Here is a 24303-nt window from a genome sequence, read left to right as displayed (position 1 = left end):
TGGTGTTAGCCAGCGTAAAATAGCAAAGACTTTTTATCATCATCAACCGTGCATAACATCATCAAAAGATTCAGAGAATCTGGAACAATTGCTGTGCATAAGGGTCAAGGCTGTAAAACTCTACTGGATGCTCGTGATCTCCGGGCCCTTAAACGTCACTGCACCTCAAACAGGAATGCCGCTGTCAAGGAAATAAGAGAATGGGCTCAGGAATACTTCCAGAAAGCATTGTCAGTGAACACAATCCACTGTGCCATCCGCCGTTGCCAGCTGAAACTCTACAGTGCAAAGAGGAAGCCATTTCTAAGCAAGCTCCACAAGCTCAGACGTTTGCACTGGGCCAGGGCTCTTTTAAAATAGAGTGTGGCAAAATGGAAGACTGTTCTGTGGTCAGATGAGTCACGATTTGAAGTTCTTTATGGAACACTGGGACGCCATGTCATCCGGACCAGAGAGGACAAGGATAACCCAAGTTGTTATCAACGCTCCGTTCAGAAGCCTGCATCACTGATGGTATGGGGTTGCATGAGTGCTTGTGGCATGGGCAGCTTGCATGTCTGGAAAGGCACCAATAATGCAGAGAACTATGTTCAGGTTCTAGAACAACATATGCTCCCATCTAGACATCATCTCTTTCAGGGAAGACCTGCATTTTTCAACAAGATAATGCCAGTCCACATTCTGCTGACACACTACCAACCAATTTTTTAAAGAGTGTGTTTCACACTATAGCACCAGACATACTCCACATTGTAAACACCTCACTCATGTCGGGGGGTTTTCCAAGCTCACTAAAAATTGCAGTTGTAAAGCCTCTTTAAAAAAGAAAAATTTAGAATCATCTCTGATAAGAAACTACAGCCCAATTTCTAATTTACCGTTCATTGGCAAAATCATTGAGAAAATAGTTTTCAGGCAAATCACTAGTTTCTTGTCCATTAACAGTAGCCTAGACAAATTCCAGTCCGGGTTCCTGTCTAATCACAGCACTGAGACTGCTCTAATCAAGGTAATTAATTACATCCGCTTAAATACAGAGGCTGGAAAGGTATCTCTTCTATTACTTCTTGACCTTAGTGCTGCCTTTGATACCATTGACATTAAAATGATAATAGATAGACTCGCAAACTGGGTTGGACTCTCAGGAACAGTCCTGAAGTGGTTCGTTTCTTACCTGGAAGGCAGGAACTACTTTGTAGAAATAGAAAATACTATTTCAGAGAACATGCCAGTAATCTGTGGTGTCCCCCAGGGCTCTATTCTTGGTCCACGTTTATTTAATTTATATTTGCTTCCTCTTGCCCAGATTCTACAGGACTATGGGCTGTCCTATCACAGCTATGCAGATGATACTCAGATTTACATGGCCCTGTCCCCAAACAACTCTGGCCCAGTTGACTCATTAAGCAAGTGCCTTGAACACATCACTAACTGGATGGGACACCATTTTCTGCAGCTGAATAAAGATAAAACTGAGATTATACTATTTGGGAACAGCACTGAGAGACAAAGGCTCCAAGGCTTTGGCTACGTATCTGGACTCGAGGGCCCTCAAATCTAAAGAACTGGCTCGCAACCTTGGTGTATTAATGGATTCAGATCTCAGTTTTAGTAGTCACATTAAAGCGGTTACTAGATCAGCATTTTACCATCTTGAGAACATCAGTAAGAACAGAGATTTTCTGACTAAACCAGACCTGGAGAAACTTATCCATGCCTTTATTTCTAGCAGGATTGATTACTGTAATGGTTTCTTAGCTGGACTTCCAAAAAAGACCATTAAACAGCTTCAGCTGATTCAGAACACAGCCCCCAGAGTCTCACTTGGAGCAAAAGAAGAGATCACACCACCCCCATCCTCAAATCCTTACACTGGATACCAGTCTGTTACAGAGTAGACGTTAAGGTGTTGTTACTGGTCTATAAATGTCTAAATGGGGTAGGACCAGCATATTTATCAGATCTGCTACAGAGATATGAGCTGAACAGAGCGCTCAGATCTTTAGGAACTAGTCAGTTAGTCCTGCCTCAGGTCAAAACTAAACATGGAGAGGCAGCGTTTAGCTCCTATGCCGCTTTTAAATGGATCCTGCTGTCTGAGAATATTAGAAGAGCTCCGACTTTAGACATTTTTAAATCAAGACTTAAAACATTCCTGTTTGAGCAGCTACAGCTCAGTTTAAAATATTCTGCACTTTATTTCTTTTCTTTTATTGTCATTTTAAATTTTTTTGATCATTTTACTCTTTTTATGTAATTGTCTTGTTGGACATTTATGACTTTATTCTGGCTTTTAATTTAATTGTTTCTTTTTCTGTAAAGCACTTTGAATTGCTTCTGTATGAAACGCGCTCTATAAATAAACTTGCCTTGCCTTGCAGCAATCACAACATCATGGCTACGTAGGAGAAGGATCCGGGTATTAAAATGGCCAGCCTGCAGTCCAGATCTTTCAGCTATAGAGAACATTTGGCGCATCATAAAGAGGAAGGTGCGACAAAGAAAGCCCAAGACGATTGAACAGTTAGAGGCCTGTATTAGACATGAATGGGAGAGCATTCCTAAACTTGAGAAATTGGTCTCCTCTGTCCCCAGACGTCTGTTGAGTGTTGTAAAAAGAAGGGGGGGATGCCACATAGTGGTAAAAAATGGCCTTGTCCCAACTTTTTTTTGGATTTGTTGACGCCATGAAATTTTGAAACAACATATTTTTCCTTAAAATGATACATTCTCTCAGTTTAAACTTTTGATCTGTGATTTGTGTTATATTCTGAATAAAAAAAATTGATGTTGGCACCTCCACATCATTGCATTCAGTTTTTATTCACAATTTGTTTAGTGTCCCAACTTTTTTGGAATTCAGTTTGTAGTTGCCTTTAACGCTCTTTATTAAAACTCTCTGAAAAGAACATCAGAGAATAAGAACAAGTAGGCAACAGGCAGAACATGCTTGTAAAGAGAATCAGCTGGGACCTCACCAAAGCTGCAGTGTTTCACACTCTGACAAAACACAGTTCTCGCTACAAAGAAAGATCTAATAGGTCCAAACACCAATAAACAACATAAAAACATCACGTATATTACTCCCACCCTCACAGCGCACAACAATGAAAATAAAATCTCAAAAGAGTGAAAAAGATGGGTATGCTGGGACCTCTTCCTGATCGTTCCAAAGCCATAGCCATAACTCACAGTTTTAAGTTCACTCCTTCAAATTTCCTCTTCATTGGAGCAATCTAAAAACTTGAGTTGAAAGGCTGAAAACTCATAATTGAGTTGAAAATACAAAAGTTCATTTGATAAGTTATGGTAAATTACAAAAATATTTTGTCATGACTTATTGCTTAAGAATTTTTTTTACAGTGTGGAAAGATGAGTGGAAGGAAAAAGTGTGATAGAAAAAGGTGCACAAGCAACAAGGATAACCGCAGCCTTGAAAGAAAAGGCCATTAAAAATTTGGAGAAGATTCACAAGGAGTAACCTGCTGCTGGAGTCAATGCTTCAAGAGCCACCACACACACACACGTATCCAGGACATGGTCTACAACTGTCGCATTACTTGTGTCAAGCTACTCACAACCCAGAGATATTGCCAGAAGCGTCTTACCTGGGCCAAGGAGAAAGACAGGATTATTGCTCAGTGGTCTTGTTTTCAGATGAAAGTAAATTTTACATTTCATTTCGAAATCAAGATCCCAGAGTCTGGAGAAAGAGTGGAGAGGCACACAAGCTGTTTGAGGTCTAGTGTGAAGTTTCCACAATCAGTGATGTTTGGGGAGCCATGTCATCTGCTGTTAGTCCACTGTATTATATCAAGTCCAAAGTCATCGCAGCCGTCTATCAAGAAATTTTAGAGCAGTTCATGCTTCCCTCTGCTGAGAAGCTTTATGGAGATGAGGATTTCATTTTCCAACAGGACTCCTCCTGTACACGCTGCCAAAAGTACAAACACCTGGTTTAATAACCACAGTATCACTGTGCTTGACTGGCCAGCAAACTCGCCCGACCTAAACCCCATAGAGAATCTATGTCAATAGGAAGATGAGAGACACCAGACCCAACAATCTTGGCTTCCGTAAAAACTGATCCCCTCCACACCACGCCACATTGATGCAGTAATGCATACAAAAGGAGCCCCAACCACGAATTGAGTGCATATACTGTACAGACTTTTCAGTAGGCCAACATTTCTGTATTAAATATAATATTTTAATTTGGTCTTATATAATATTCTAATTTTCTAAGATAATGACTTTTGGGTTTTGATTGGCCATAGTCCACATTAAAAGAAATAAATGCTTGAAATAAATCACTCTGTTTGTAATGCATCTATACAATACAAGTTTCACTTTTTGAATCCAATTACTGAAATACATGAACTTTTATGCTCATTTATTGTGATGCACTTGTACATGACAACTGCTCTATTCAAAATGCATCACTCATGATGTCTCCTGTACTGAAGCTGGTCATTATTAAACTTATAAAATATGCAATAGTCCCTCCCCTTAATCATTTTTTTTGATGTATTTAAAATCCTGTTTTAAACTGAGATCCACAGAGAGAAAAATCTTCAAATCGTTCAATGATGCATCATGATGAGATGATTAGGAAAATAAGCCCCAGTGGCAGAAGCCATGCCTTGCTCCAGAACAGTCATATCCACATACGCAGAGCTGCGTGTGAGTGACAGCTCTACTTGATTTCACATCGGCAGAGCTGTTAAAGGTTTCCTCCAAAACATACAACAGGAGGTGTAATTTGATCCACTGATACCTTTTTCCTGGATGATTTCTCCCCTCAGTGCCCTGCAGATAGTGAATCTGTCGGCTGTAGCAGGGTTGGTGGAGTCCCACCCTAGCCCAGATGAGCCATTTCTCTTCTCAGCTACTTGCTGCCTTCTGCTGTGTGCTGCTGCCGCAGCTCCTGAGCTACACACAGCAGAGCAAAAAAACTGAGCACTGCCCATTCAGAGCAGTGCATGCTGGGAAAAAGGCTCTTAAAGAGACAGTGTCACTGACCAGGGATTTGCAAACAAAAACAAGAAAATAGAAAACTTGGCAACCCTAGTCTAGCCTGGCCACCATTAGCCATAAAGTCATTGTCACAGAGGTGTTTCTGGCATTTCAAAAACAGGAAAGCACTAAATACATCCCCTGGAAGGTCTGGAGAAGCTTTGGTGCTTCATATCAATGTCTTTGTTTACATCTGGTTTTTATTATGTGATTGTGTTGTACAGAAAAACTGGAGGGCAGGATTAATAAGTGCAGAAATGGGAAAAAAGGAGAACAACGTTTTTTTCATATATAAACACAGGCATCAGTGTTGTTCTTGTTCATTTCATTTAAAAATAAATACCAGATGATCTACCACCAAAAAACAAAGACCACCAAGACCACCATGTTGATTTTAAGAATTACAATTACCTATTTATTCAGTGTAACTGGTTAGAGCAGCTGTGAAGGAGTTTGGTGTGTTCTCCCCGGGTCCGCGTGGGTTTCCTCCGGGTGCTCCGGTTTCCTCCCACGGTCCAAAAACACATGTTGGTAGGTGGATTGGCGACTCAAGTGTCCGTAGGTGTGAGTGTGTGAGTGAATGTGTGAGTGTGTGTGTCGCCCTGTGAAGGGCTGGTGCCCCCTCCAGGGTGTATTCCCACCTTGTGCCCAATGATTCCAGGTAGTCTCTGAACCCACCGCGCCCCTGAACTGGAAGCCGTTACAGATAATAAATGAATGAATACATGGTTCAGAGCAGGGGTGTTCGAATCAAAATTCTTAAAGACCAAAGTAAAAACAAAAAATGACATCTCATAATTATGTGATAAGCATCTCGTTTTTAAGAGTTTGGTATCACTGACAGAATGGAAACAGGCATATCTCATAAAAAGAAGATGCTTATCTCATAATAACAACATACTGAGGATTTTGTGTGTGTGTGTGTGTGTGTGTGTGTGTGTGTGTGTGTGTGTGTGTGGCAGCAATACGCTTCCATACAGAAGAATGTAAAATCCAACAATCCAAATTTAAATACTTCACTTCACTGTCAACTTTGCGTTGTTTTTTTTTGTTGTTACAGCCATCACCAAATGTCATTCTGTGAATTTCTTTGCTGACCCGGAGAAATGAATGGCATTTACCTTTAGCTTAATTCATTTACACAGTGGTGCAATATCCTATATATTAACGCACTGCTGCCACTGTCAGGTGAAAGAAAAACACAATGATGTATTCATAAATGTAATGCTACGAGCCAATTAAAATCTTATAGTGGGCCGCATTTGGCCCGGGGGCCAGACATTGGACATCCCCGGTTTAGAGTAAATCACATGAAGTTTAATGTGGCTGTGCGCCACTATATGGAGTTTTATAAACATTTCCACAAAATGTCTTTGCGAGATGTAATACATGTTTAAATGTTGCTGAGTTCCTAGCAGTCCTTCTGAGCTTGTGAACAGCTAAGTAACGTAACTAATGCAGACAAAGCACAAACGGAGCATGTTCCTGTGTTATTTCCTATTATTTATTTTTATGAACTTGTAAATTACTCCATCCAGCTCCACTGGGTGATAAGGCTGTGTGCGAAGCTTTGAGCTCTTCCTTGAATTACAGAACCTCGAAATGGCCACGGACGAAGCCACAGTTCATGCTGAAAACCTACTCTATTTTGGATTCAGCTGGAGACAATTTTTTCTGGTTTGTGTTTGTCTTTGGAAACACACCAAATGGTTCCAAATTTAGTTCACAAACTTTAACTGTTCCTTCGTTGGTAGAAAGCGTTGGTATGTGAAATATGGCTGAACTAATAATAGACGGTGTAGTGGCACCACCTTGTGAAATATGGCTGAACTAAGAGCAGAAGGTGAAATAACGTTCCTACTCACACATAGGCATTTCAAATTAGGAGTCAGTCAGCCAGTCAGTCAATCAATCAATCAGTAAGCGAAACTGCCTCGTCTAGTCTGGCCCAGTAAGTGGTCCGGCTAGGAGTTAATGCTAACTCCTAGTTCTAGTCAGCTAAGCAAAATGCTGGTGAAATCTGAGTTCAGTATAAGGCCACAATAACAGATATGTTAAACTATATATTGGAATGGCAAAATGATTGCTTTACTCATCCGAACATAACTTCACTTTTGATCTTCATTGTCCGGTTGTAGTGCATGTAAATTGAACTGGAAATAGAAATGTGATTCCTTTTCACAATCAATATCATTCATATTTTTATAAATATAATAAATAACAATGGTAGAAAATTTTGCTGCAATGCACTTCTAAATATTGTGAAAACTAAAATTTGCTTTTCATGTGCTCATTCTTCATGTGGCACAAACACTTCAGATCAGATACCAACACGAAATTAGCTGCCTTTAAACAAAGTTTCTGCACTTTAATAATGAAAGAGTAACTTCAAGTGGCCTGCTCTGTGACTGGAGGATTTTCATGGAGGTCAGCTGAAGACCCTGGGTTTTGAGCTGTTGTATTGATATTCATAAACATGCACACTGATATGAACAAATGCTGAAATAATTTCATTTTATAACTAATTGCACTGGTCTATTGTTTTTTGTGCTATTTAAATTGTACATCTTAATTTATTTTGGCCATTATTTCAAAAATAAAGAATAAAGTTTCATCCCATGGACCCATTAGAAACATTACATGCTTAAGATTCAAGAGATGCAGGAGTACAGCAAAATTGTGGCTGCAAATTTCTATTATCTGTGTATTAAGTGTGTGAGTGTGTGTGTGTGTGTCATTGTGTGTGAGAGAGCAGGTATGATTTGAGTGGTGGATCATTCTTAGCGCTGCAGTGACACTGACGTGTTGTGCAGGAATGAGTGGATCCAAGTTTTTAAACCCTTTGTTAGAGAGTGAATGTGGCCTCATCAATGGTAGTTAAGATTTGAATCTGAACATTCCACCCATTCATTTTAATGAGGGATTTTTTAAAACAACAAATTTATTAAAAACTACAAATCCAATCAACCCCTCACAGCAGAGAGCCTCAAAACCCAGTTGAAATGTAAAGGGTTTAAGATGAAGTTTGAGTATTTATAGGTTGAAGTATATGTTTTTTTAGTAGTATTGTCTTGCAGGACAATATTAATAAGCAAATACAACTCATTTTAACTTATAATCATGTTACTGCTTCAAGACAGATAAGACATTCCCAGTGACGTCACAATGCAGCGTCCTTAATCCATTCCATTTGTGTGATCAGGTTACTAAGAAGGACACCTCCTACCTCAGCTGCAGCCTAGGCTTTGGATTGCAGCATGCGTGTGTTTGTGGGGTGGGTGTGTGTTTGTGTGTGTGAGACTGTGACTGTGCTGGGAGGAGAGGTGAGTGTGTTTCAGTGAGAGAGAAGGGCCATGCGTGTGAGCTGTGTCTGTGAGACTCAGTGGCAGTTAGAGAATAACTGTGATATCACTGATGGCAGTTAAGATTTGAATCTGAACATTTCTCCTATTCATTAAAATGGGGGATATTTTTTAGTTTAATTGTGAATTTATTAAAAATGGAAAAATTAGATTAAAAAATCTGATCTACTCCAAAAATACATAGCACACCTCTCAGAGCTGAGAGCTTCAAAACACAGTTTGAAAACCTGTATGTTAAGCAGTTCGGCTGAAGAATAATAATAACTATTCCTGAAGGAAATACATAGTGCTTGAAAAGAGCTGGAAATGTGTGTGAGAAAGACTGTGAGTGTGTTTGTATAGGTGTGTGTGCACCTGTGGGTGTGTGTCTGTAACTGTGTGGGTATGTGTATGTGTGACTGTGTAAATGTGATTTTGTGTGGGTGCGTGTGTATTTGTTTGTTTGATTGTGTAGCAATCTATATGATTTAGTGTAGACCAATCAAACTTTACATTACATTATGACCACCACCTATGAGTGGATCAGACACAGCAGTGCTGCTGGAGTTTTTAAACCCTGTGTCCATTCTGTGAGATACTCCTCCCTAGCTCATAGGTGTAGCTCATCTGTCGCTGCACAGTGTGTGTCGGTCGTCCTCTAGTCTTTCATCAGTGACACAGGACACTGTGGGCTGGATGTTTTAGTTGGTGTATTATTTAAAGTCCAGCAGTGGCACTGAGGGTTTTAAAAATGCTAACAAGGTATGCAGAGCAACCTATGGAATACAGTTTTTAATTGTAGATCTACAAAGTTCTCCTGTCTGGCCTGTGATGCTGAGAGAGGGGGCACTGAGTGTACACACAAGAAGGTGATCATAATGTTTGCTAATTAGTGTGTATGTGCCTTTCATTGTTTCTGCCTGTCTGTGTGTGGTGTGTGTCTGTGAGTGTGTATGTGTGTATTTGTGGGGAGCCGTGAGTGAGTGTATGAAGCTGGAAAGGTGAATGTCTGTCAGGGAGAGAGGGGCCGTGTGTGCTGTGTCTGCGAGACTCAATGGCAGGCAGAGTGACACTGTGACATCATCAATGGCCGTTAAGATTTGAATCTGAACATTCCACCAATTAATTTCAATAGGGGATTTAAACTTTTTTTAAATGTATTAAAAATGAAAAATCCGATCGACTTAAAAATACATAGCACACCTCTCAGAGCTGAGAGCTTTGAAATGAATGGAGTCTGTACAGACTGTATTAATCGCAAAAAACTGGAGAATCACAATAATAACTTACGTTGTATTGTTGTGTTAGTGTGTTATGGTGATACCAGTGATTCAGACACAGCAGTGCTGTTGGAGTTTTTAAACCCTGTGTCCACTCTGTGAGACACTCCTCCCTCACTAGTCCAACTTGAAGATGTAAAGTCAGAGACAGTAGCTCATCTGTTGCTGCACAGTTTGTGTTGGTTGTCCTCAGTCCAGAAGTGATAGTGAGGGATTAAAAAATCTCCAGCAGCCCTGCTGTGTCTGATCCACTTGTACCAGCACAACACACACTAACACATCAGTGTCACTGCAGTGCTGAAAATGATCCACCATGAAAATTATACCTACTCTGTGGTGGTCCTGACAATTGAAGAACAGGGGAAAGTGTGAGTCTTTGAGAGAGAGGAGGGAATTTTTTTTTTAAAGAAATGGATGCATGTGGCCTTAAAGACAACTAGTGACTGTTATTGCGAAAGAGAAGTGTGTGCATGAGTTAAATAAAAGAAGTGAACTAATAAACTGTGTAAACTAAAGAGCTTAAGAATTTATGGCTACAAATAGCAAACTGTGTCAATGATAGGCACTTCATTATTTCAAATATTGGATGCTCAAAAAATATTTTTTTTTTCCTTAGAATTTATCAGCATGCACATTAATATTAGTATACTAGTTTATTTCTAGGTTCATTTAGATGTTTACCGTTTGGCGCCGGTGCTTCCATAAATGCATTGTGGACCTGTGTGAGGTAGAGCACCACAGATAGCTGGTTAATCCGTTTGTTAGAAGCCATGTCCCTGGCAGACATGACGGACTCAATGCCAAACTCCCTCTGGAGAATGTCAAAGGCCAGCTGGTTATTATATTCTGCATTATTCTCATCCAGTGATGACATATCTCTGTGAAAGAAGACAAGTGGTAAGCATTAGTCAAAAAAGATAGCACCAGTATAGGTGGAGTGCTTTAAAAAATGCAAAATGCTGCAATGAATAATGAATATACAGAGGTTAACAACGTGACTCAAAATACTACTTTTACTGATCAGATCATGTTCAGATTTCATTTGACTCTATACAAAGCCATGATCATCTAAACATCGGATCACTTGAACACATTCAGTTAAGAAACTTTATGTTCAAAATTTCTCTGGACAGTACTGGCGCTGACCTCTGCATGAATCATAACTGCAAAGGCAAAGCCTTCTCTTTGGCTGATGCGGAAGACTCGGTTTAAAAGCATTTGAAATTAATCCTGATATTTTACAAGATATAATACTCTGGTATTAAAAATGTTGCAGGTTTATCAGATGTTACCAGAAGCAAAAATGTGTTGATTACTTTGTGATATGTTTTTTATTTGGGGAAATAACAATGGAATTAACCTGGTTATGCGGGGGACTAATTTCAGTAAAATGCATAAAAATGGACTGTCCTAAGTAAAAAACAAACTTAAATTGTGATGGGATCGATTTCATACAGAGGTAAACTGAGGCATCATGGCAGAAAATATAGGATCAATAAGGCTTCCAAGGTTGTCTAGATTAATCTCAAACACTTAAATAAAATAAACATATTTAAATACATTTTTGACCGCAATATTATCTAGGCCCAGTTTTGGATCAGTAAAATATACTTTATAATGCTGCTTAAATGTGAAAAAAAATGCTTACATGATCTGAGGTCTGAAGTTATGAATCAGGGCACACAGGGCAAGGCCAGATCTCCAGGACTCACTCAAGTCTTTGACCTGGACCCGCTCACACCAGGCAGTGTGTTTCTGACACCAGCTCAACAGGTCCACCATGCGTCCCAGTGTTCCTGCACAAAATATGCATTGCCCAGTCACAGTATGTATTACTTCAGAGAAAGCATTTGTGGAACTAAATCATATTAGCAAGAACTCTACTGTGTCAAAAGTTGTTATAGTTTAATTCACTGAATAATGTTACCAGCCAAAGGGGTTTAAAATCTCATATGCATCTTGATCTGATTACAAATAGTGTGCCGTTTTGTCTTAAAAACTGTTTAAGACATTTTGAATATAAAATGTTTTTAAAATTAATAATACATAAATAAAAATAATATGCTAACAATACAGCTGCACATCTTGTGTTTTTAGCTAACTTTACATGTTTTAATGGTACGAAATTACAACATAAGATTTCTATGGAGCAGTGTTTTTCAATCCGGGTCTGCACTGCATGTTGTAGTTTTCTTTTCACTCCATCACACACACTTCAACTCTGGAAGGGGGTGATAATTAGCTCTTTTAGTTGCATCAGGTGATTTGGGAGCAGAGGAATCTCTAAAATGTGCAGGGCAGTGGCCCACTAGGACCAGGACAAAGAACAACAGCTATAGATGAAGAATACCTTTATACTTGTAGTTCCCACTCAGGACGTACACAATGTTTTGTTTTATATGTAGGTGTGTAATTTTTTAAACCTTTGTAGTTTTAAACCTGATCTAACACTGACTAAACTCTGTATTTACCAAAACCTAAATTCTAAGAGAATGACTGCTTCTTGTTCCTGACCTTGGTTTTTATTGGATAAAGGATTATTCTTCATTTTATTTTTCTTGTCCTCAACATCATAGAGATGCTGCACCTAATGAAAAGAAACAGATTCAATTAGTAAAATAGACTCATATATTAGATTAAAAGTGCACTGAGGCTACTTAAGTCTTACTTGTTTAGGTTTGATGGAAGACAGGTTGACATTGGGGTAACGCGTGCTGGGATCTATGCTGTAGGCAGAGTAGTTTTTGCTGGTGTTCTCAGGTGTGGTCTGCGACAGCAACTGATAAACACTTTCCCTGTTTCATTCAAAGATTGGAGAAGATATAAATGCTACCTGCTAATCTGTATAATATTAAATATAAAAATATATATTAAACAATGGTTTGAAACATTAATTTTGAATAGCACACATGTATAATATACAGTAACAGGAGGCAATATGTCATCCAAACTTTGTACAATTATACAGTGGAAAAAAAAACAATATTACTCTGGGACCTCACATGATCATTGTTATGACCTCTGGGACATAACACTGTTATGTGTGCAACATAAACACGGGACTTCTGTTTTCAATAAACAACCAAGACAAGACAGACTGGAAATTGGGTAAGAACAAATAGTGGCATTAATGTAGTCATGAATAGATCAACTTTGTCAAGAATATGTAAATAGCAGCATATTAATATAGGGTTTGAACCACTTACCAATTAATGAATTAGCATTAACTATGAACATAGGGCCTATGAGAAATATGTATTTTTCCCCCTTTTCCTTTGCATGAGCATTGTATACCAAAACTTCAGTCATAAAGGCAAAAATTCAAAGCCATAAATGCAAGTGTGCTATGTTCAACCTGGGGAATAATAACAAGACAGTATGCAACTTCTGTTGAGACAGTATCTGACCTTATTTTATTATTATCCCTGCTAACATGCTAACTTAGTAAGCACACTAAAGGCTATGCATATACAACACAACAGTACTGAATCAAAAATCATAACCTAGACCAAGACCATTTAATCTGGAAATGTTCTGTATCATGCTTCCAGTTTTAGACTGTGAATACCGGAGGTGCCATACATTCTGTCTCTCAACCTTTGATCATTATATCCTCATTTATTAGTTTTTCTGCTAAATTACTCTTGAAATTTAAAGAGTAATCCTTGAGAGGCAAATGTTGGTAGAGCAATGAAAAAAGGCTGGGATGTAATAAAGTATTAAGTGCTAGAAATTTTATGTCAATAACACTTAAAAATGTAAACATTTAAAATCTAATTGTGTGTCTCAATAATAATGCTACACATGAAATAAACATTAATACTTCTAGTACCTCTCAGCCAGGATCTGCAGGGGAGGTACTCCCTTACCCCAGTTCCTCACCATCCACGCTGTATCAAAAGCAGCCAGGAAGCCCCGTGCAATGCCTGTCCCCAAGGGCCAAAAAGGCTGCACATATAAAGAGTGACATACCAACAACAGCACATATGAATTCTATAGGTCTCTTGTCCAATGAAAAATATGCATCTCCATTTTGGTCAAATTATTAGTTTACTGTATCATTTGAACAAAGTAGCTGTCACATTGCGTGAAAATGTCATAAGTGATGGACCAATAGAAATGCTCCAAAATTATTGGTAATAAAATCTTGTGACATGAACATCCATTGACAGTTAAGAGGGTTTTTTCTTTCTCCTATAAAGTTACTGCTTTGGAGATACAAGTTTTTATTTGGACAACCATGATAAACGTACATGCATATTTTAATATGTTAACTGGCTTTTGCCTTAAACACACCTCTACCAGACAGTCTCCAACCAGTCCAATGAGGAGTTTCTTGCCCCTCCTCTCCCTCAACAATGAGGCATTCTCTGCACGGTGCATGCTGGTGAAATCAAACATGGCTACGTCAGGCTGGTGCACATAGTTCAGCGCAAACTCCAGGTCAGGCAGTTTGTAGCCCGTGGAGAACTGAGCAGCATCATATGCGTATTGCAACAAAGCCTCTTGGTTAACATTAGCCTGGGCTAACAGCTTCTCTGCATCACTACAGTCCTGAAAAATGAGAGTGAGAGAAAACATAATAAAGTGGTATCTTTGTGCTAGACGGTTTCCTCATGACAACCCTGGCATGTGACTTATTCAAAGCACAAAAAACTCAATGTTCTCTACAGATAAGCTGTTTGTTGGGAGAGAGCAACTAAATATAGTACAGTCAAGAAGTCAATTCTATTGTTGTTACTTATTATACGGTGTACTGGAACAAGGTGTTGGCACAACAGCAGCAAATTACATAGAACTATGCAAAATACAGATGGAAGTATGGAACAAGTACAGAACATACACTAAAAAATAAACAAACACCCAGACAAGAAACATACATGACACTCACTAAATAATGGAATGCAATATACAATATAAAAATAAATAAATTCATAATATACAATATAAATATATGCATTGTGTGTACTGTTACTGAAGCATAAGTTTATGAATAGACAAACTAGTGCAAACAACATGTTTGACATGAAGTGTAACAAGAATACAGTACAGTTAATTTATTAAGTGTCTCTTATTATGAATCTGAGGGATTAAGCTGTATAATCACACCCTAATAACTGACAAATCATCATACTTCAAAATTACAGTGATACTGTAGGGGGTCTGCTTCACTTTTGCTTCACATAAGCTTGTCAAGCCAAAATTGTTCAGAATGCTGTAATTTATGGCAGAATTACAGAGAAAAAGCCATACCTCAGACTGGCCAATAAAAAGGGAAGACTATGAGCCCAAGAGAAAAGACACTGGAAGATTGAAAGACAGTGTTGTGTACAGATGAGTCCAAGTTTCAGGTCTTTGGATCAAACATTTATGAGGCACAGAAACAATGAAAAGATGCAAGACCAATGCTTGGGTTAGAGTTAAGGGCCACTTTGGAGGTGGTAAAATAGGAGATTTATAAAGAGTCGAAGGGACTTCAAAGACTCAACCTTGATTAAAACTTCTCACACATTTTGAAAGACTGTTAAACAATAGAATCACACATTCCTTAATTCTTTTGTTTATCTGATGAACAAGTTGCCTATGTGTACCACTGTGTGAAATGAATTCCCTTTTAGACAAATCAAAACGGGTGGAATTAATTTACATATGTTTTAAATCACCTTTATATGAGTTTTTATATGAACTTATGTAGAACCAATGTGGCCACATACACTGTGTGTTATCTGGTTAAGAATTATGTAAAACATGGTTTGTCTTAATGATATTGCTTTGTGTAATATTTCTTTTATAATGCAAAAGTATGATTCAAAATCTTGGGATGGTCATTCAACAAGAATCGTCTTTCTCTTGTCAAGTGTCATAAATTGTATGTGATGTCACTAACAAGGTGCAGGAAACAGCCAATCAGGAGCAACAGACGCTCCAATCCTCAATTTCTGAGGACCAGTCAGGTATTAAAGGTGGGTTTACGCGGGCTCTTTTTACACCCCTTCGCTTCACTTCATACTTTTTCTCTTTTTAAGCCTTTTTCAAGGCTAAAGAGAGAAATGACTTGGGTTTTGAAATGACTCCACAGCCCTCTGCAGGCAACGGACTGTCTTATGGCTCTCTTAAATAGTCTTTGGCGTGGTCCAGATAGAACAAAAGTTCTATTTTAAATTTTATCTCTAGTAGAAAACTATAGTAAGAAGGACTGTAGTTATTCCAGCAAAAATTCAATGCCACGGCCAGAGCATTTAAGGAGACCTCAGACCTCAGATCTTCAAAGTGATAACAAAAGCTTCTGGACTAGCGACGGAGAAGACGGCCACATGCACCCTCAGAATGACATTCTGAGAAAAAGGCCCAGGAGAGACCATACATGAGGGAGCAGGGAGAGTGTAGCATTGCACCTCTTCTTCCATTTGGCTTTTGGTCAAAGACGAAGCCTTGGACACGACCACTCCATAGGAGCTGGTGGCATTCTGAGAGGCATGTGGGATTCTTCTTCCTTGCTGATCTTCATCTTTGTGAGAGCCAAGTCCATGCATGTCTATCTCGGGCGTTTGTTCAGAAACAACACCTCAGAATGTGATCATTCTGGAGGAGCATGTGGCCTTCTTCATCGCTGATCCTGAAGCTCTTGTCACCATTTTGAGGGTCAGAGGTCTGAGGTTTCTTCCATGCTCTGGGTGTGGCATTGAGGCTTGCTAGATTTAAACTATAGCTTTTCTTAAACTATAGTTTTTCTTTTTCTACTAGAAAAAAAAAATTCAGGTTAGAATTTCTGGGCTCTCTCAGCTGAGTTTCCAGGCTGGAAGCAGGTGAATCCAAGTTTCTCCTTCATTCCACCCCTCCTCTTTTCTTCTCTCTCTACATTTTCTTTCTAGGTTCTGGGTTTCTCCTGCCTAGAACCTGTTTTAGTGATTTTAAAAAACATGTAAATTAATTCCACCCATTTTGATTGTCTAAATGGAATTAATTTCCCACAGGTGTACCTATATGCAAATTGTTTATCATGTAAGAACTTAAGGTATGTTTGATTCTTTTAGTTTTAATAGTCTTTAAGATGTGTGAGAGGACATGTGTGTCTGTGTGTCTCTCTGCATTCCATTGAGGAGACCTGCTTGAGCCTTTAAAACCTTGTGCCATAAAAGATCCCTGGAGTGAGGTTTACGATACTCTCAGGGTGTTATCTCAAATTCCCAACTGGGGAATGAGAATGAGTGTGATGAGAAGAGTGACTGAGAGTGAAGAGAGGTCACTGATAATTTTTCTGTATTGTGTTAACAAAGGTGGTGGCTGTTTACGGACACAAAATGTTGGTAAGTGTGAGTGAATGTGTGTATGTTGCCCTGTGAAGGACTGGTGCCCCCAACAGGGTGTATTTCCACCTTGTGCCCAATGATTCCAGATAAGTTCTAGACCCACCGGAACCCTGATTTGGATAAGTGGTTACAGATAATGAATGAATGAAGTATATATTGTGAATGCAAAACAGAAAAAAAAATATCAAAAATATATTTTTAAAATATACTTTGTTACCTTTTTACTCTTTACAGTTATTTGACACAGATTTTTGTTTGTATTTTGCCAGTCTTTGCTTTCATTGTTGCTGCGTTTTTGATCTTTTGCTTTGGGAATCTCTCTTCTCAGAACTCGCTTCTGAGTTATGAAACAAATTTCATGTGTGAGGGTCTTAGAGGGTCTTGAATCTCCATTGATCAATGATTTGATACCACTTTTTTTTTTTAGATATTACATACATATGTATGTATATATGCCCTCCATCAATAAAGACTTGGCTAGTTAAAATAAAATAATATCCTGGACAAACTTGCAACTATATACTGTGTGTGTTAATAAATGTGTCCTTTTGACAACACAAGAAATTGTGTAATCCTTTATCTAGACGGTATAAAAACTACATTAAGCATGACCATGAATATTTAGCACACTTCACTAACATTAGCTTTTTAAATTTCTAGTCAACTGAATGGAGAGACAACACTGAGGTAGCGAAGTAATATGAACATCTGTAATGCTAGTGATTAGCAATTAGTTATGTTTGTAACTTAATGTTTAATGGTAAAATTCATTTTACCCAAGTACCCCTCAAGTTGTAAAAAGGCTTTAACCTACACTTTATTTAAAAACTTGTGTACCAATAGTGTTTTGTGAGAATGATATGCTTTTCAAGTTTTTCTAGAACTATGTGATATTAATGATGTTTTAATCAATTAAATAAAAGTGGATTTACAATCAACTGTGTACATACAATTTCAGTGCATGTTTTTATTTAATCTTATTATAAAACCAGACAAGTGAAGAATCCATCCATCCATTATCTGTAACCGCTTATCCAATTTAGGGTCGCGGGGGGTCCAGAGCCCACCTGGAATCATCGGGCGCAAGGCGGGAATACACCCTGGAGGGGACGCCAGTCCCTCACAGGGCAACACAGACACACTCACGGACACTTTTGAGTCGCCAATCCACCTGCAACGTGTGTTTTTGGACTGTGGGAGGAAACCGGAGCACCCGGAAGAAACCCACGCGGACACGGGGAGAACACACCTCCTCACAGACAGTCACCCGGAGCGGGAATCGAACCCACAACCTCCAGGCCCCTGGAGCTGTGTGACTGCGACTGCGACTGCGACACTACCTGCTGCGCCGCCGTGCCGCCCATCAAGTGAAGAATGACCAATTATATTTATAAAACATACTTTTATATATTTTTTTCTGTTTTGCATTCACATATACTTTCTGCTCTTGATTCTAGGAATTTTCCTCTCAGATTTATTTATGCTTTGTGACATAAATTCTATCTAGGAACTATTGCCTGATTAGCTTGAATGATTCTTTTAAGTGGTTAAATGGTGAAAATTGAAAACAAAAAATTATATATTTTTAAAGATTTCAATAACTGTGTTAATAATAAAGGTATTTCAATGATTAATTTAGCCATATTCATAAAAATATCAGGATATTTAAAATTGTCATCTCGTGAATTCTGCCCCTTTAAGAAAGTGACATTTGACAGCAGTGATATCACAACCTTCCTAACCTTATCTTCAAGGGACAGAAAATACTTGCTGCAAAGACATCTAATATATAAGTTAATTTCACATAATATTTCTCACAATGTCTCAATACTAATTTGAGGTCAAGCCTAACATGTCCACCCTACTGTGGTAAAATATTGAGTAAACTAAAATTATTTAAAAATATGACAATTTAATTTTGAATCAAAACAAAGTCATCTTGAACAATTCAACATTACTCACACACCCAAATCCAGTCCCTACTGACAAATATAAAATATAAGATTTACCATGTATTATGGAGACACTGTATTATCACTGGATTAAGAACACCTACCTTGTATCTACACTCATTGTCTATTAATCAGCTCCACTGACCAAACATGAGCACTTTGTAATACAATTACACTCTGTAGTCCCTCAGTTTCTCTGCATGCTTTCTTTTCCCCAGTTAACCCTGTTCTTCAATAGTCAGGTCCCCCACAGGACTCCCAACTGCACTGCTGTGTCTGATCCACTCGTACAGGCACAACACACACTAACACACCACCACCACCACGTCAGTGTCACTGCAGCGCTGAGAATGATCCACCACCAAAATCATAACAAATCATGCTCTGTAGGGGTCCTGTGGGGGGGGGGGGGGTCCTTACCATTTAGGAAACAGAGTGAAATGGGGATTAAAAAGTATGTAGAGCATTCATTTATCTACATTGTGTAATTGTAGAACTAAAAGTGCTCTGTGTGGTCAGAAGAGCTGATAAAATGGACAATGAGTGTAGAAACAAGTGATCCAGTCTATTAATGAAACTACTGTAATTTCTGTAAATATGAAATATTTCTTTAAAGGAATGATACCTGCTATGAAAGGAGCTCTTATCGTTGTCACGGAGTTTTGATATTTCCTGTTCAAAAAGTTGTGCTGCAGTCATTTTGGAATTTTTGAGATTCATGAGTTAAACAACAAGTTTAACTCAAATGAGTTACTCAAAACATGAGTATTGCAGTAAAGTACTTTTGCATCAATAATGTAACATCTAACTTACTTATCTTGTACCTTATTTTCCACCCTGTCATATATTGTGCTTGTCCATGACAGGGTGGACAAAAATTGCAGTTGTGTCACAAAATGATGGCCTCTCGTTGTAAAATGAAAAGTGATTAATCTTGTTTTCCGTGTAGTCCACAGTCTGCTAGCAACTCCAAGTTCCTTAGGGAGAGTTAGCACCCCCTCGACTCCAGCGTTAGAGCCCTCACAGTGGGGTGAATGGGGAATCTTGGCAACATAGCCTAATGCTAACACTGAGGCCAAAGCTAGCCCACCAGAACAACACGCTCCTCCGATTTGTGTGTCAGTTAGGTTTGCCCCACTCAGCACATGCCGAGGAGCCTGTTGTGTTCTGGTTATAGGAGATTCTATCATTCGACATCCAAAATTGGCTATTCTTTTAGGGATCCAGATTGCCAGACATTAGTGGAAACTTAGACTGTTCACTAATATGTTCGAGGATAGTCATTCATGTAGGGGCCAATAATAATCGTCTGTTGCAGTCTCAGGTAACTAAGGGTAATATTAGAGGTGATTAAACTGGCCCAGATGATGTAATTTGCTCTGGTCCCATCCCAATGCAGCACGGCGCTGAAGCATACAGCAGACTTTTGGCGTTAAACTGCTGTACGTCCAAGTGGTGTTTCGAAAATCAAGTGGGCTTTATAGATAATTGGTTACATTTCGAGGGCAAGCCTGGTCTTATAGGTAGGGATGGTATCCAACTCATGTAGGAGGCTGCCGTCTTACTTTCTTGCAGCACAGCACATTGTCTTTTAGTTAGTCAGCAAAGTACTGTAAACAGCTGCTGACAATCCAGAGCCAGGACCAGGCAGCAGACAGACAGGCTATTAAATCATATTCAGATGACAGCAGCAAGCTCTAAAATTTGGGTTACTCAATATAAGATCACTACACTCAAAACCAGTCATGGCAAATGAAATTATAAGTGATCATAAATTTGATGCTTTCTGTCTCATGGAAACGTGGGTCAGACCAAATAAATATACAACAGTAAATGAAGCCACCCCTGTAGGCTATAATTGTGTACATACCCCAAGACTATCAGGCAAAGGAGGTTGAGTAAGTGTAATTTAAACAGCTCAGAAACAGCTCTAAGAAGAGTTACTAATGACTTACTCCTTTCACTTGATAAGGGCTACACTCTATTCTGGTGCTGCTTGACCTTAGTGCAGCGTTTGATACCATAGATCATGTGATGCTTCTTGATAGGCTGGAAAATCTGGTAGGAATAAAAGGATCTGCCTACTCTTGGTTCAGATCCTATTTTGTCTGACCATTATCAATTTGTTTATCTAAAATACGTTTATCTGTTACGCTGATGACACACAACGGTATATATCAGCCAAACCTAATGATGTTGCTTGTCTACATAAAATAGCAGAATGTCTAACTGAAATTAAAGACTAGATGATGCTAAATTTTCTCATGTTAAATTCTGAGGTCTTGTTACTAGGTACAGATACCCAGATACATTCACTCAGAAATGCTGCTATTAATCTTGATAATTCAACAGTAAAACACAATACCATCATTAAAAACTTAGGGGTAGACTTTGATTCGACTCTCACATTTGATACCCACATATTCAATACAGTCAAAACCGTCTTCTTCCACTTACGCATTGTTGCCAAAATTCGGCATATTTTATCCTTAAAAGATGTAGAGAAAGTAGTGCATGCTTTTATAACTTCATGTCTAGACTACTGCAATGCGCTCCTGGCAGGGAGCTCGTGCAAAGCGTTACACAAGCTTCAGTTAGTTCAAAATGCAGCAGCCAGGGTGCTCACTAGAGCTAGAAAATTCGAACATATCACCCCAGTTCTCTCGTCCCTACACTGGCTACCTGTCAAATTTTGCATTGACTATAAAATAAGTTTTGTAAGTCGCTTTGGATAAAAGCGTCTGCCAAATGCATAAATGTAAATGTAAAATACTCCTCTTAGCTTATAAATCTCTAAATGGTTTAGGCCCGCAGTATCTTACTGAACTTCTCATACCTTATCGCCCATCACGTACACTTCGTTTACAGGATTCCTCTTCTCATCTCACAGGATTCTTCATCTGCTCTTAGTTCCTCGCATTAAGAAAAACACTGCAGGAGGAAGAGTGCTTTCTCACAAAGCTCCTCAACTCGGGAATAGCCTCCGGTTACTGTTCGGGGCTCAGACACACTCTCAATAATTAAATCTAGACTAAAAACCTACCTTTTCAAACATGCTTTTGGTTAATCACTCACCTTCAGGTTACTCCTTCTCTATATCTGGTAACACGTTGCTGGGTTCTCTTGCCTGACCAGTGGAAGCTTTTTTCGCAGGACAATTTTGCCTGTTCTTTACCATCCTATACTACCCATACTACCCTATTAACCTCTTTATTTTTATTTGTTCCCTTTGTCTGGTTTTCTTTCTCTTGTCTCTCTCATGCTTTGAGACGTCCTGCTGCTCTCCAGGTGTTGCACTGATCCAGCCCCTGTGTGTCCTGTACAAGATCCTGGCCTTGTCTCATCTACAATATCATGCTTGGCTGTGAATGGATGCTGTTTTATCTCAAATTAACTCTGCACCTACTTTTAACTTGCACAGAATCCCTGATCACCTTCTCCTTCCCCAGACTCATACATCACTAATATACTACACTCACATTACTATAACCCCTTCATCTGTCATCAGTTCACTTTTACTTCTGTTCTGTTCTGTTCTCTGTTGTGTCTCCTACATTTCTCCTACATAAGAAAAATTCCAATCTGGATTCAGGCTACATCATAGCACTGAGACAGCTCTAGTCAAGATAACAAATGATCAAGGCTACGTATCCCTCTTGGTGCTACTTGACTTCAGTGCAGCTGTTGATACAATAGACCACAATATTCTCCTAGAAAAGCTAGCAAACATGGTTGGAATCACAGGCACCTCCCTATCATGGTTCAAATCTTACTTAATGGAATGTTATCAGTTCATAAAGGTAAACAATTTATCTTCCAATTATTCTAAAGTAAGATTTGGAATTCTGCAAAGCTCTATTTTAGGACCGTTATTATACATTATAACATTATGCATTTTACAATTAGGCACAGTTATTAGAAACCATAAGATTAACTTCCATTGTTACGCATCTTTTACAATGCAAAGATAAGAAATGCCTTATCCTTATGATGCAGAAGTATTAGTACATGCTTTTATTACTTCAAGGATGCACTTGAGGAAATTTAAGTAAACTTCAACTAGTTCAAAATGCTGTAGCCAGGGTCTTGACTAAAACTAGAAAATGTGAACATATCAGTCCTGTTCTACCATCACCTCATTAGCTGTCTGTTAAATTCTGTATTGATTACAATATTCTGTTATTGACGTATAAAGTCCTACATGGGCTCACTCCTGAATTGCTTTAAGATACTATGTGCTATTATGAGCCTCCAAGATTACTCAGATCACAGAGTACTGGATTTTTAGTAGTTCCCAGGATTCAGAAGGCCTCAGCTTGGGTAAGAGCTTTTTCTTATAAAGCCCCCCAATTCTGGAATGATCATCCAGAAATTGTTAGGGCCTCAGACACAACTGCACTCTTCAAGTCTAGGCTGAAAACTCATTTGTTCAGTTTAGCTTTTGGTAGTTAATGCTCCTCCTTATGCTGAGATCAGAATACACAAATTTAGCCCAATTTTGGCACGATTTTGTCGTATCCAACTAAATTTCCAATTTGAGCATTGGGGGCGAGTAATGGTCGCGAAGTGTGATATAATCAAAGATCAGTCATGTGACGTCTGGGATGCCCCACGACACCACAACGAATAGTCTAGCATATCCTACGGCATGTCCCTTGACGATGACCAATAGGAGGACAGAGTGCTTTTTGGCGTGCAAACACAGAGAAGAGAAAAAGGGAGGCTGCTGCTACAGCTGTCAGGTGGAAAAACAAAACTGAGGAAATACTCTTGACATGTTAACACATTACCTCAAGTTCTCTCTGCAGGACAGAGAGTCTATTCTCTCCTCCTAGAAACACACAGGAACAGGTCCACAATTGTTTTTTCTTCTTCTTTTGGGAACACAAAACCATCAGCACATACCAGCTTCCCAGAAAAACTCTGAACTCACGCAATGATGTGAACGAACAATGGTCTGTGTCAAACATGTAGTGTTGCCAGTCTCACGACCTATACACAGCATAATCTATTGCTAATCTGACATAGTAAACGTTGTAAAAAACAAAAATATTGCGTAGTCTGATCCAGGCATTAGATAAAAGGCGGCAGATCCAGGAGTCTATGGACACAGGGAATTATAATAAACTGAGACACTGGTGGTGTCGTCCTGCCGCTTGCACACGATCACTCAGGTTTTTTGATAGTGGAGTGGAGGGATGCCAACATTCCAGGATGCTCCCGTGTTTGTGTCCTTCTGGTTAAGGGCATAGAATTAGCATGGACGGAGGTGACGTTTCCCCACCAATAACCGGAGATTATTTAATTGTCCTCACCAATTACCTGATCCCCTCCAAAACAAAACAAACAAGCAAAATAAAAACCTGATCTGTCAACATTTCATTAACCTAGAGGTGCAGAAAGA

General features: G+C 39.0%; 1 protein-coding gene across 1 annotated transcript in view; it reads right to left on the bottom strand.

The window, feature by feature from the left end:
* The window catches only part of mical1 (microtubule associated monooxygenase, calponin and LIM domain containing 1), a 61138-nt gene that overhangs the window by 17306 nt on the left and 19529 nt on the right, over positions 1–24303 (bottom strand). The window contains exons 8-13 of the mRNA XM_066670926.1: positions 13934–14191; positions 13470–13585; positions 12306–12432; positions 12152–12224; positions 11286–11433; positions 10319–10515 (exon numbers count right to left, since the gene is read on the bottom strand). Coding sequence (XP_066527023.1) covers positions 10319–10515; positions 11286–11433; positions 12152–12224; positions 12306–12432; positions 13470–13585; positions 13934–14191 — 919 coding nt within the window. The remainder of the gene's footprint in view (positions 1–10318; positions 10516–11285; positions 11434–12151; positions 12225–12305; positions 12433–13469; positions 13586–13933; positions 14192–24303) is intronic.

Source organism: Hoplias malabaricus, chromosome 5, assembly GCF_029633855.1.
Source record: "Hoplias malabaricus isolate fHopMal1 chromosome 5, fHopMal1.hap1, whole genome shotgun sequence".
NCBI lineage: Eukaryota > Metazoa > Chordata > Actinopteri > Characiformes > Erythrinidae > Hoplias > Hoplias malabaricus.
Note: the sequence above shows the minus strand (reverse complement) of the source record. Positions and strands in the feature narration are given on the sequence as shown.